General features: G+C 35.7%; 1 protein-coding gene across 6 annotated transcripts in view; it reads right to left on the reverse strand.

The window, feature by feature from the left end:
• The window catches only part of HMCN1 (hemicentin 1), a 450,903-nt gene that overhangs the window by 162,092 nt on the left and 273,003 nt on the right, over positions 1-15,808 (reverse strand). For all 6 annotated transcript variants that reach the window (XM_058539863.1, XM_058539864.1, XM_058539862.1 and 3 more), the window contains one exon: positions 1,317-1,418. In XM_058539863.1, coding sequence (XP_058395846.1) covers positions 1,317-1,418 — 102 coding nt within the window. The remainder of the gene's footprint in view (positions 1-1,316; positions 1,419-15,808) is intronic.

The raw sequence follows: 15,808 nt of genomic DNA on the forward strand, positions 1-15,808 counted from the left end.
TATATACTAAATTGGAGCTTAACTAAAATAGTAACAATTGCTTTATTCTTATGCTCATCATTCGAGGTTAATCTGTTTAAATCTCTCTTTAGGGTTGATTTTTAGGAGGAGGTAACCCTAAGAAAAACATGAATAGCCAAGCCAACATAAGAGACCTGAAACAAATTTATAAAAATAATACTTTTTATTATCTCTAATGTATTGACATTGTTTTTTTTTTTTTTCCGGGGAAGATCAGCCCTGAGCTAACATCCATGCCAATCCTCCTCTTTTTGCTGAGAAGACCGGCTCTGAGCTAACATCTATTGCCAGTCCTCCTCCTTTTTTTCCCCAAAGCCCCCAGCAGATAGTTGTATGTCATAGTTGCACATCCTTCTCGTTGCTATATGTGGGACACTGCCTCAGCATGGCCAGAGAAGCGGTGCGTCAATGCGCCCCCAGGATCCGAACCTGGGACGCCAGTAGGGGAGAGCGCACACTTAACCGCTAAGCCACGGGGCCAGCCCTGTATTGATACTGTCTGATGGCAAAGTTTTACCCAATTCTACTTCTTTTTGTTGTTATAGTCCTCTCATCTATAAAAATTTTGTCTACATATCTAATCAAAACCAAACACTATACACACTATTAACCTCAAAAAATTTAGGGGCCAGCCTGGTGGCGTGGTGGTGAAGTTCACACGCTCCGCTTCGGGCGGCCCGGGGTTCACAAGTTCGAATCCCAGGTGCAGACCTATGCACCGCTCACCAGGCCATGCTATGGCAGCGTCCCACGTACAAAATAGAGGAAGATGGGCACAGATGTTAGCTCAGGGCCAGTCTTCCTCAGCAAAAGGAGGAAGATTGGCAACAGATGTTAGCTAAGGGCCAATCTTCCTCACCAAAAACAAAAAATTTGTATTATTATTGATTCATCTGAATAACTTGCCAGGGGTGACCACCAAAACAAAAGAATAGTCTCATCAAATGACAGATTTATAAAGATAATCAATTTGGACTAGATAAAAATATATTTTTCAACATAAATGTATATAAAATATCACTGTGGGTTTTGTGGTCACATAAGGAGAACAAGACACTTAGTTATTCACATATTTTTGCATTGTTTAAATGGGTAAATTATTTCACGTAGTTAAAAGCTATGAAAATTCAAAAATATCATCCACCTAATGATACCCTTATCAATGTTTTATTCTTGAAACGTATTCTATAATCTTTCCTTTATTAGTAACTGCCATATTCTGCTCATAAATAGATTTAGCTATTTCCAGAAATTTTAAAATGTTGATAAGTTACAGAGTCCACAAGTGAACATACCAGGCACGGGATTTCCAACTGCCTTACACTCCAGCTGTATGGGGTTGTTCACCACCACAGTCTCATTCAGCATCTTCCCTGCATCCTCCAGACTAGGTGGTTCTGTAAGAAGACCAAACAGATAATTAATTCACATAAATAAGGTATTTAACCTGAAATGGTTGGTTCAGTGGGAATTTTGGAATGATCACTTATTTCCTTCTTTCACATATATACACTGATATATTTGGAATAAAACTAATTTGGATTTAATTAGAATTGAAGAATAGGATGAAAAAAGATCTTAATAGATTTTCCCAGACAGGAAAATCCTTAGAATTGTAGATTAGCAGAGTAGTAAAAGAAAGTTAAAGAAGTATTGTTTTTATTTTAATTAATCTGATTGGTCTGACGATGACTTGCCTTAACAAGAAGTAGTCTATTGCACTTGAACACTTCCAGTGAAGGAGAAATCAATATTTCTCAAAATATCTGACTTTATCTTTGGACAGTGCTACCTTACACCATTTCAAAGAAATTACAATCATTTTCTTGTTTATTATTCTTTTTCTTTTGATATAAAATTAAATTGTTGACATTACATCTAAATTGTTACTAAAATAAAAACAGAAAACTATATTTTCAACTTTAGATAATCACAGATAATGCTTTTGTATTTAACGTATTTGTAAAGCAGGAATTTAAGAAGTCTAAGAGGCGTAGTGTAAAAGAAATAACAACTTGCAACAGAAATGCCCATTGTTTTCAACACTGTCTCAAGGAGTATAGGAGGGATGACAGGATGAAAAAACTACAAGTAAACTAGAGGTCTTGTCTTATTTGGAGAAGATGCTGTAGACATGTTAGTGCTTGAAGTTTATAGAAAAAATACACTTTAAAGATTTGCTCAATTTAACTCATTCAATGCACTAGAGCCCCTCACCGCCACCTCATATACAACCAAGCAATTGATCCATTAATCTAGCAAAACAGAGAAGAAGGAAAGGAGACAGGGGAATAAGAAAAATGACTAGAACTAAATAAGATGGTAGAAATAAAATCAAATATATAAACCAATGGCATAAATGTGAATGAGTTTATTTTCTTGTTCAATAGACAAAGAGTTAACACTATGAGGGCTAATACTATTTTTTTTAATTAAAATATCCAAATGGATAAAAAGCACAAATAAAAAAACTACAAAAATGTTGACAATAAAGAAAGAGCTGGACAAAGGTGTATCAGGACAACAAGGATGACATCAACTTCTAAAAAACTGGTATACAAAGCAAAAATCACTAAACACTACAAAGCAACAAGCTTTCTACTGAGTAAACTGTTACAATTCATGAAGAATCCATTATAATGACAATGCTTTATGCATTGAATAACAAAGCAAAAATTATTAAAATCAGAAAAATTTGAAAATCTAAAAGTAGTATATTTTAGTACATTTTCTCAGAAATTGACCATGTAGTAAAACAAAAATAAAGTTAAATAAAGAAAGAATTTGAAAAATAAAATTACCCAACCAGATTGTGTGTGGCTGTATATATGTGTGTATGTATGTGTATTTATAGTTAACAAAGAATATATATTCTTTTCAAATGCCAATAGAATATTTTCAAAATAGACTATATAGTAGGCCACAAAAAATCTCAACAAAGCATTTATAATCACAATTTAATGAAACTATAATAAAAAAGAATAGAAATCAATAACAAAAATATAACACTCTCCACATGGGGAAAAATCTCATTAAAGAAGAAATCAAGACAAAAGTATAGGATTAGAAAAAAAATAAATTAGAATAAGATTGATTAAAATTAAAACCTATGGAATGTTACTAAGCAGTATAGTACTCAAAAAAATTTTAAAACCCTAATTAATATATTAAAAACTAAAAAATAATGAAAATAAATGTTCTAAGCATTCAACTCAGATTCTAGACAACTAATAAAATAAATCAAAAAAAGTGAGGAATGAAGAAACAATAAAAGCAGAAGATAACACCAAAGAAAACAAACAACAACAACAAACAAGACAATAAAACTCAAAAGCTGGTTTTTGACAAGTTTAAAATAAAATCTGTTTTCAGAAGCAGATGTCCCTGTGGGTCAGATCTCTGCTTTCATGGAAGTTTTTCCTGAAGACAAAGCCTAGAACCCATTCCTTCACACCTGTAGTCTCTTTGCATCCATCTAATTCATATTAACTCCTCCTGTTTGAAATGTCTAGAATGTTTCTGGCTTCTGCACTGAATTCTGATTTATGATATGGTATTTAAGGACAAAATACCTTTATATATGGCTATTTGACTTTTCCAACTGGACAGGAAAAATAATTAGACCATGGCACATTCCTTTAAAACAGTAATTTAAATACTGATTTGAAGCCTTCTAGATTGAAGTTATAATTGAAGGCTTTGACAGACTATGTAGCTGCTGCAATAAAACAATATGGTAGGAATAAGAAATAAAAGAGCTAGGGAGTCGGTTGGCTATTGTTCACTCCACTAGAGAACTTAAAGAAAAAAGACCAGATGTCAGTAAGAAGGGCAGAGTAAGCACTCTGAAAATCCACTCCTCCATAAAAGAAACAAGAACACTGGAAAATTTGTCAAAATTAACTTTCTCAGAAATCTGAAAATTAACCAAAGACTTGCAACAATCCAAGAAGTGTTTATTCAAGAAAAACAACTAAATCTCATTAAAAACAGTGAGTTTTATGACATTTTATCTCATCTTATTCCCGTCACTCTCTCCTCAGCTCAGCAGTAATCTTGAAAACAAATAGCGCTGCAACCATGGTGAAAAAGGCAGCCTAGGAGATACTGGAGGGAGCAGAATGGGTTTGGAGCTACCTAAAAGCACCATTCCTAGAAAACTGTCACTATTTGACCTGTCTGGTCCTTGCCTAGAAATCTCCACTCACAGGATGTGTCTTTATTTAGACAGACTCAGAGTTTGCTCAGTGCAAAGAATCTTTTCTCCAGGAGAATTTTAAAGTCTGTAAAAACAGGCTTTACAGAAATTGTTCAGAAAAGTCATCATATTAGTTTTCTTTTGCTTCCATAACAAATCACCTCAAACTTGGTAGTTTAAACAATATAAATCTATTTTATCTTACAGTTCCATAGATCAGAAGTCTAACACAGTCTCACCGGGTTAAAATCAAGGTCTCAGAAGGGCTCGATTCCTTTCTGCAGGCTCTAGAGGGGAATCCATTTCCTTACCTTTTCCACATTCTAAAGACACTTATATTCTTTGGCTTGTGATCCCCTTCCTCCATCTTCAAAGCCAGCAATGGGGAAGTAGGGAGGGCTCATAAGACCTTCTCAAATCCTATCATTCTGAAGTTCTGCCTGTCTCTTTCACTTTTAATAACGCTTATGATTACACCAGGTACACCTGAATAATCCAGGATAATCTCCCTGTTCTAAGGTTAGTTGATTAACAACCTTAATTCCATCTGTAATCTTAATTCCCCTTTGCCATGTAACCTAACATATTCACAGGTTCCAGAATTAGGATATGAATATTTTTGGGGGTTCTACTACTCACTAAATATATAAACAGAAGAAACAACAAAAAATGGCAACAGCAGTGACAACAACAACAACAAAAATCACAGAGAGAAGAGAATATGATATCTAGAATTGCCACATTATATTATTTAAAATGTTTACTTTTCAACAAAAAATCATGGAACATGTGAAGAAACAAGAAAGCATAGACCATACACAGGAAGAGACGCAGTCAATAGAAAATGTCTAGGAGGAAGCCCAGATGTTAAACTTACTAGACAAAGACTTTAAATCAGCTATTTTAATTATATTCCAAAAGCTAAAGTAAACCATGTCTAAAGAACTAAAGGAAAGTAGGAGAATGATGTCTCACTAAATAAAGAGTATCAATCAAGAGATAGAAATTATACAAAGAAGTAAATAGAAACTCTGGAATTCAAAAGTGCAATATTTTAGTTGGAAGAAGAAAGAATCAGCAAGTTGAAGACAGGTCAATCAAGATTATCCAATTTTAGAAACAGAAAGAAAAAAGAATGAAGAAAAATGAACAGAACAGAGCCTCTGAGGCAGCTTGTGGTACAACATCAAGCATTATGCATAATGGGAGTCCCAGAGGAGAGGAGAGACGGAAGAGTGCAGAAAGAGTATTTGAAGAAATATGGATGAAACCTTCCCAAATTTGATGGAAAACATTAATCCACACATCTAAGAAACTTAATGAACTCCAACTTGGATAAACTCAAAGAAATCCACACCTAGAAATATCATAATCAAACTGTTTAAAGCCAAAGCCAAAGAGAGAATATTGAAAGCATCAAGAGAAAGAAGTAATTTATCATGTACAGGAAACCTCAATAAACCCAACAGCAGATTTTTCATCAAAAAACATGGAGGCCACAAGGCAGTGGGAAGACTTATTCAAAGTGCTGAAAGAAAGACTATCAACCAAGAATTCTATATCCAGCAAAACTGTCCTTTAGAAGGAGAAATTAAAACACTCCTGGAAAATCAAAAAAACAGAGCATTCATTGCTAGCCCCAAGCCTTACAAGAAATACTAAAGGGAGCGCTTCAGGCTGCAAAGAAATAGTAACTCTAATACACACAAAGAGATAAAGAACATTTGTAGAGGTAACTAATAGTAAAGGCAGTAAAAATGTATATTTTGCTCATAACTCTTTTTTTCCTCTCTAATTTAAAAGACAACAGGATAAATCAATAATTATAAATCTGTATTGATGGGAACATGATGAATAAAGATGGAATTTGTAGGACAATAATAGCACAACGGAAGGGAAAGAGAAGGAGGCTATATATAGGAGCAAAGTTTTTTACTTTTTTTTTTTCTTGTGAGGAAGATCAGCCCTGAGCTAACATCCATGCCAATCCTCCTCTTTCTGCCAAGGAAGACCGGCCCTGGGCCAACATGCGTGCCCATCTTCCTCCACTTTATATGGGATGCCACCACAGCATGGCTTGACAAGCGGTGCATCGGTGCATGCCTGGGATCCGAACCTGCGAACTCTCAGGCCCCAGAAGCGGAGCGTGCGCACTTAAACGCTGCGCCACCGGGCTGGCCCCAGAGCAAAGTTTTTTATACTATTGAAATTAAACTGGCATTAATCCAAAGTATAATATCATTAATTAAGATGCTAATTGTAATCCTCAGGGCAACCACTAAAAATAAACTAAAAAATATAGTAAAAGAAACAACAAGAGAAATAAAATGGTACATAAGAAAATACCTATTTGATACAAAAAGGCTGTAATGGAGGAACATAAAAACAAAAATGACATAATACATATAAAAACCACATAGCAAATGGCAGACATAAATCCTATTATATCAGCAATTACATTAAATGTAAATTAATTAGACCCTAATCAAAAAGCAGAGACTAGCAGAATGAATTAAAAGAAAATCACCCAACTATATGTTGTCTACAAGAGACACACTTTGGAGTCAAAGACACAAATAGTAAAAGTAAAAGTAAAGTGAAAGTAAAAGCATGGAAAAAGATATACCAGGCAAACAGTGAAAAAATCAAGAACTGGAGAGGCTATACCAATAGCAAACAAAATAGACTTTAAAACAAAATTGTTACTAGCAACTAAGTAAGACATTTTTAAATGATACAAAGTGTCAATTCATCAAGAAGATGAAACAATTATATAGTCACATGTCATTAACAACAGGATGCATTCTGAGAAATATGTTGTTAGGTAATTTCGTCATTGTGCAAACATCATAGAGTGTACTTAGAAAAAGCTAGATGATATAGCCTACTATGCACCTAGGCTATATGGTATAGCCTATTGCTATAAACTAATAAACAATCAGAAAGAGAAATTAAGGAAACAATCCCATTTACAATTGCATCAAAAACAATAAAATACCTAGGAATAAATTTAGCCAAGGAGGTGAAAGACCTATACTCTGAAAACTATAAGAAACTGATGACACAAATAAATGGAAAGATATACTGTGCTCACAGTTTGAAAGAATTAACATTGTTAAAATGTCCATACCACCCAAAGCAATCTACAGATTCAATGCAATCCCTATCAAAATACCAACTGCATTTTTCACAGAACTAGAAAAAATAATCCTAAAATTTCTATGGAACCACAAAAGACCCTAAATAGCCAAAGAATTCTTGAGAAAGAACCAAGCAGAGGTATCACACTCCCTGATTTCAAACAACACTACAAAGCTATAGAAATGAAAACTGTATTGTACTGGCACAAAAACAGACACATAGATCAATAGAACAGAATAGAGAGCTCAGAAATAAACCCACAAATTTATGGTCAATTAATCTACGACCAAGGAGGCAAGAATATACAATGGGCAAAAGACAGTCTTTTCAATAAATGGTGTGGGGAAAACCAGACAGCTACATGCAAAAGAGTGAAGCCAGATCACTTTCTTACACTATATACAAAAAAAAACAACAACCTCAAAATGGATTAAAGACTTAAACGTAAGACCTGAAACCATAAAAATCAACAAAACATAGGCAGTGAGCTCTTTGACATTGGTCTTAGCAATATTTTCATAGATATCTCTCCTCAGGCAAAGGCAACAAAAGCAAAAATAAACGGGATGACATCAAACTAAAAAGCTTTCGCAAAGCGAAAGAAACCATCAACAAAACAAAAAGGCAACCTACTGAATAGGAGAATATTTGCAAATCATATATCCAATAAGGGATTAATATCCAAAACATATAAAGAAATTGTATAACTCAATATCAAAAAAACAATCTGATTAAAAAATGGGCAGAGGATCTGAATAGATATTTTTCCAAAGACATACAGATGGCCAACAGACAAATGAAAAGATGCTCAACATCACTAAACATCAAGGAAATGTAAATCAAAACGACAATGAGATATCACCTCACACCTCTCAGAATGGATATTATCAAAAAGACAACAAATAACAAATGTTGGCAAGGAGGTAGAGAAAAGGGAACCCTCATACTCTGTTGGTGGAAATGTAAATTGGTGTAGTCACTATGGAAAACAATGTGGAGGTTCCTCAAAAAATTAAAAATAGAACTACCATACAATCCAGCAATGCCACTTCTGGGTATTTATCCTAAGAAAATGAAAACACTAATTCAAAATGACATATGCACCTCTAAGTTCATTGCAGCATTATTTACAATAGCCAAGATATGAAAGTAACCTAAGTGCCCACTGATAGATGAATGGATAAAGAAGATGTGGTGTGTGTGTGTATATATATAATGTGATGTTAGCCATAAAATGAATGAAATCTTGGCATTTGTGACAATATAGATGGACTACACAGTATTATGCTAAGTGAAATAAGTCAGACAGAGAAAGACAAATAGCGTATGATGTGAAATCTAAAAAACTTATATGTGAAATCTAAAAAACAAAACAAATGAACAAACAAAACAAAACAGAAACAAACTCATAGATACAAAGAACAAACTAGTGGTCACTAGAGGGGAAAGAGGTGAGTAGATGGGGGAAATAGGTGAAAGGGATTAAGAGTTACAAACTTCTGGTTATAAAATAAGTCAGTCACGAGGATATAATGTATAGCATTGAGAACATAGTCAATAATACTGTAATAACTTTGTATGGTAAGAGATGGGTACTGGACTTGCCGTGGTGATCATTTCATAATGTATATAATGTAAAAACACTATGTTGTACACCTGAAACTAATATAATATTATATGTCAATTATACTTCAATAAAAAATAGATGTCAGGGGCCGGCCCTGTGGTGTAGTGGTTAAGTGCGCACGCTATGCTGCTGGCAGCCCGGGTTCGGATACCAGGCGCACACCAACGCACAGCTTGTCGAGCCATGCTGTGGCGATGTCCCACATAAAGTGAAAGAAGATGGGCACGGATGTTAGCTCAGGGCCAGGCTTCCTCAGCAAAAAGAGGAGGATTGGCATGGATGTTAGCTCAGGGCTGATCTTCCTCACAAAAAAAAAAAAAAAAAGATCTCAAATCAATAACCTAACATTCTACCTTAAGAAATCAGAAAAAAAAGTACAGTAAACTAAACCTAAATAAGCAGAAAGAAGGAAAATATAAAAATTAGAGCATAAATAAAATAGACAATAGAAAAACAGAGAAAATCAACAAAAGCAAAACCTCATTTTTGGAAAAGATCAACAAAATGGACAAAATTTTAGTAGACTGGACCAAGACAAAACAAAAGAGAGAAGACCAAATTACTACACTCAGGAATGAAAGAGGGGTCACTGCTACCAATGTTACAAAATTAAAAAGGACTATAAGGGAATATTATAAACAATCGTCTGCCCACAAATTAGATAACCGAGATGAAGTAAATAACTTCTTAGAAAGACACAAACTACTGAAACCGACTCAAGAAGAAGTAGAAAATCTGAACAGACATATAAAAAGAAAGAAATTGCATTAGTAATCAAAAAAGTTTCCACAAAGAAAATGTTAGGCACACATGGCTTATTGGTGAATTCTACCAAACATTTAAGAACTAACATGAATCCTTTACAAAGTTTTTCAAAATATAGCAAAGAGGGAAGACTTCTCAAATCATTCTAATAGGTCAGTTTTACCATGATAACAAAACCAACAGAGACAGCCAATAAAAAGAAACTACAGACCAATATCCTTTATGAAGACAGACACAAAAATGATCAAGAAAATACTAGTAAGGTGAATCCAGCAACATATAAAACAGATTATGCACCATGACTGAGAAGGTTTTATCCTAGGATGGCAGGGTTGGTTTAACATATGAAAATTAATCAATATAATCAAGACAGTGTGGTACTCAAAAATTAACTTGAAATGGATTAAAGACTTGAAACCACAAAACTCCTAGAAGAAAACATAGGAAAACGCTCTTTGACATTGGTCTTGGGAATGATTTCTGGGATATGACACCAAAAGTACAGACGACAAAAGCAAAACAAAGAAGTAGGACTAAATGAAATTAAAAATCTTTTGCACAGCAAAGGAAACCACCAACAAAAGAAAAAGGCAACCTACCGAATGGGAGAAGATATTTGCAAATCATATATCCAATAAGAGATTAATATCCAAAACACACAAAGAACTCATACAACTCAATATCAAGAAATCAATCCAATTAAAAAACGGGCAAACAATCTGAATAGACATTTTTTCCACAGAAGACATACAAATGGCCAACTGGTACAAGAAAAGGTGCTCAGCATCACTTTTCATCAGGGAAATGCAAATTAAAACCACAGTGAGATATCACCTCACACCTGTTAGGATGGTTACTATAAAAAATATGAGACATAACAAGTGTTGGCAAGGATGTGGAGGAAAGGGAACCCTTGTACATTGTAGGTGGGAATGTATATTGGTGCAGCCACTATGGAAAACAGTATCGAGCTTCCTCAAAAAATTAAAACTAGAACTACCATATGATTCAGCAATGCCATTTCTGAGTATATATCTGAAGGAAATGAAATCAATATCTCAAAGAGATAGCTGCATTTCCACGTACATTGCAGTATTATTCACAATAGCCAAGAAAGGGAAACAGCCTAAGTGTCCATCAATAGATTAATGGATAAAGATATGTTTTCTATATATATATGTTTTACATATATATATGTGTGTGTGCGTGTGCGTGTGTGTGTGTGTGTGTATACACACTTACACACTTAATGGAATATTATTCAGCCATGAGAAAAAAGGAAATCCTGCCACTGGAAACAACATGGATGAACCTACAGGACATTATGCTAAGTGAAATAAGCCAGACAGAGAAAGACAAATACTGTGTGATCTGATTTATATGTAGAATTTCAAAAAACTCAAGCTCACAGAAACAAAGAGTGGAATGGTGGTTACCAGAGGCTAGGTGCGGTGGAGGTGGGAGAGATGGGGAGATGCCAGCCAGAGGGTACAAGCCTTCATTTATAAGACGAATAAGTTCTGGGGATCTAACAGACAGCATGGTGACCATAGTTAATAAAACTGTATTGCTAAGAGAGTAGATCTTAAGTGCTCTCACCACACACAGAAGAAAAGGTATCTATGTGAGGTGATGAATGTGTTAACTAACCTGATTGTAGTAATCATTTCACAAAGTATACATATATTAAATCATCACATTGCACACTTTAAATATATACAATTTTATTTTTCAATTATTCCTCAATAAAGCTGGGAGGAAAAGGAGTAAAAAAAGACAATGTGGTACTGGTATAAGAATAAACATTTAGGCAATGAAATAGAATTGAGATTACAGAAATAAACCCTTATATCTACAGTCAAATGATTTTCAACAAGAGTACCACGTCCATTAAATGGGGAGAGAATAGTCTCAGCACAACAAATGGTGCTGAGAGATTTGTAGGTAAAAATTAAATACAAATATAAATTCTATTATTCTCTTCTAGCACTTAAATGGGTAGTCTTGCAATTCTGAATTTAGGCGAACACTGTTCTAGACAGAAGCATTAGTGAGGTAACAAGATCTTTCATAAACAATAAGATGTCTGCATACTCCAAGCAAGAGGTTGAATTCTATTCAACTTGTTGGGTTTTTTCCTCTATTTTTCCTTCTTACAAAAGCTGCATGCGCATATCACGCCAAAACCACAATATCTTCTTCTGGACATATTGTGGGCTGGATTTTGCCTATTACTTTCTTTAATCACTCAAAGGCATGAATCGACTTTTTCAAATCCTGGTTAAATTTGAATTAATACGTAACTGATCTAAAAGTGATTTGGGTGAGTTAATCCTCCCTAACCACAAAAATTACAATATACTGAGTAATAAATTCATCAATACTGAGAAAATAGTAGAGTCCTGAACTGAAGTTATCCATTAAAAAGGAAAAAAAAAAGTTCCCCACAATATTCCCAAGTCTCCTTTAGGGCACAAGAGAGCTATTAAGCAAAACACAGAAACGATACAGAAACCTTTTTTAAGTGAGTGTTAGCAGATGTTAGCCAAGCAAATACTTTAAAATAATAAAATTAAATTAAGGAGTGCTCTACTAATGTTTTCAGCAGGCAACTAATACAGACCCAAGACAGCTCCTGGCCAACAGAAAAGGCAGCAGGACTTTAGATATATTTGTTAAAATGCTGGTGCAGTGAGAACCGCCAACAGCCAAACACATGTCTGGCTAAAAAAGTCGTTAAGCTACCATTTATGGATGATAACGAGGAACAGGGCACCAGGCTAAGCTTCTCAGGTGTAATCTTTCATTTAATCTTCACAACAACCTCCCTGATTATGGTATTATCATTATCCTTCCCATTTTACAGATGAGAAAACTGAGCTTTTAACAAATTAACTTCTAAGCCCACTGTCCTACAGATATTACTGGGCAGTATAGAGACCCAAATTCAAAGCCCATGCTTTTAACCACAACGTTCTACTTTTGGATGCTTCACCTTGGTTACTATTTCCTAGGAAATAATTAAGTGCAGATAAAATGAATGCTTGAGCCATTAGACTCCAAATACTCATCTGTTTGTGGAAACATCTGTCTCACTTGGCAAATATCTGACGTTTAGACATAATTTCATAGTTTGGTCTAGAGAATTAGAACTTCCAGATTATGAAACTTGGATGATCAAAAAGGACCACCTACCGAGAGCCTCTGCCTTCTCTAATAGACAGAACTCACCCTGGAAAACCCAGGGGATCATGAGAATGTTCCTCTTCTCATGCTCATGACTTGGTCTTCTAGTCTAGGACACCACGCACCCTTACTTCACTTTTTGGAAACACTTTCTTCCACGCCTGAGAAGAACGGAAGCATCTGTAATCTTTCTTATAAGAAAGGAAAATATTAAACAATTGGAAAGCTGTGTTTCTTAGGATTGAATGCTTCTGGATGACAAGTGTAGTAAATACTCATGTGCTAAATGTGTTATCCCATCAATAAAGATTGGGATTAAAACAAATCCTAACTTAAAAGGCAACTATAGGATTGATTAAATAAAATAAACTAAATTAAATGATAATTCCTTCCCTATAGATTTTTCAATGTCCTTCTTAATATACAGCACTAGAATTAGATACAGTACTTCAGAAGCATTCAGATAGCAACAGTATAACAGGGCTAATTGCTCTCCTGTTCTTCATACTAAAAGCTTCTATCACTGACTTCTAAGATTGATTAGCTTTACTATGAAATTGAATTATCATATCTATAGTAATTGGAGAAAGTCATTAACATCTCAAGTATTTCAATGTGTGGTTTTTTTTTAGCCACTCTTCTCCCACCCTATTCTTATGTGGTTTTTCACATCAGATTAACTTGTCATTTTAACCTCTGGGGTCTTTTTTGAAATCTATCACTAACAATCCCTTAGAAATTCCTACACTTTTTAAAATATCTCCAATTCTCACTTAAGTTATTAATACAAGGATTGAAGAGGACAGAATCAAATTTGGAGTTATTTGCATCCAATGTGACGTTGCTGTCATAAGTACGAATATGATATGCCAGCTTTCTGTCCAGATTCCTGTCACATGCACTTAGCCAACTACTTCCTCCAGGTTGATCATGATCAGCACTAGATTAGAAGTTCCCTTCATCATTTATTCTCCCTTTAGGTTGATGAACTGTTATCTAGACAAGTCAAGATCATATTAGATGAAACATTTTTAGCTACTACTGTATATTACCTCTATTCTACTTGAGATTCACATCAGGAAGATTGTTTTATATTCTCCAACTGATTTGGTAGTTTTTTGTTTTTTGTGAGGAGATCAGCCCCGTGCTAACATCTGCCAATCCTCCTCTTTTTTTGCTGAGGAAGACTGGCCCTGGGCTAACATCCATGCCCATCTTCCTCCACTTTATATGGGACGCCGCCACAGCATGGCTTGACAGGCAGTACGTCAGTGCGCACCCAGGATCCAAACCGGCGAACCCCGGGCCACCACAGCGGAGTGCGTGCACTTAACCACTTGCGCCACGGGGCTGGCCCTGATTTGGTAGTTTTTAATAAATCCTTACAATGACTAACCTTCTGTTTCTCTTTCTTTTCACATTAACTAAGATGTCTTCCAGCTTGCTTCTCCTCTCTCTGATGATTTTCCATGTAGGTATACACTAATTGCATCCCCTGCTAACATACATTTTGTTACCATATTCAGACTATAGGTTTATAGACTTAGGTATTGATTCTACTTTTTCTCTTCTCTTGTTGTTGGAGGAGGTAATCAAGAAGATGTGATCGCCAGTTGACCCTCGAGCTGGACCCCGGCATTTGGAGGCTCCTCACTCCTTCTCCTGTTATTGGAATGTAAGCTCTGTCTACCATTTCCACAATGGAGCTGTTCCAAGGACATAGCCTTGAGAGAATAAGCTGTTGTTGAGACCATCTGGATGGTATATGTGACTGAATCCCATTAACGCCTCTATATAAACTTTTAAGATTCCGGTGGCCAGATGTGGAAATCTACTTGTCTTGTGGCTTCCCAAGACCAGCCTCATATGTAAGTTCCCTTGCTTATTAAACCTGTCACAAATCTGGAGTGGTCTGCCTCTTTCTGTGGTCTCTCCTTGCCCTCCATGTACAGGAGCCAGTTTGCGAACCAACAGTTGTTGCTCTGTATTTGATGGGAGACTTGATTTCTTTCGTGGCCTTCTGGTTTTCAGTCATTCTTGACTACACTGGCAAGTCTCAAGGCCAGTCTTTAGAGTCTGGGCCAATGTTTCTCCAAGTAATGGCACACGATGACTTACATCAGAGATGCTGTTTCAAGAGACCTGGGACTGGGCCCAGGAAGCTGTATTTTTAACATGCAATATGTAGGATTTTTATGAACACTGACATTTGGAAGCCCCAAACACTGAAGTTTGGTTCTTCCCAGTTCTAGAGACATACACCCTGTTCTTCATTATAGAGTGTTCATTTAAGTATTTCAAGCCAGTCTAGAGAATAAAAACCTCTAACCCCGGAGAGAGTAGAAGTGGGTGATATTTTACCCCTAACACCTCTAAACCTCAAAAGAATTCTGCAAGTCAGATACTCAGAGAAATCAAATGGTTTGTTCAAGGTTACACAGTTGCTCATGGTTAGCACAGAATTTAAACCAAAGTTGGCCTGACTCCAGTGCCTGAGATGACCGTAACATATCACGCTATTCCTCTTAACCATTTTCTCTTAGCCAACCATGGAGACCAGATAAGGACCAAAACTGATGGAAGGGAGAAAATAAACGGCCTGCACAAGGAGGAGAGAAGGAGCCTCAGGGTAGCACAATTGGGAAAGGAGAGCAAGCCCACCCCCAGCATACTCTTGGATGGAAGCAGAGGTCTGAATATATGCTGGAGACAGCTGCCAAAGAGCACCAGGGAGAGACAGAAGGCCTTATGAGGAACAAGGTAAATTCAAGACAACTTAAGGGACAGCAGGGTCAGACTGTCCCCAAACCCTAAAGCATGGTGAGCCAATTCTAAGATGGTTATACTCAGTTACTGGTCTTTAAGTCAAT

The sequence above is a fragment of the Diceros bicornis genome, chromosome 4 (genome assembly GCF_020826845.1).
Source record: "Diceros bicornis minor isolate mBicDic1 chromosome 4, mDicBic1.mat.cur, whole genome shotgun sequence".
NCBI classification, from domain to species: domain Eukaryota; kingdom Metazoa; phylum Chordata; class Mammalia; order Perissodactyla; family Rhinocerotidae; genus Diceros; species Diceros bicornis.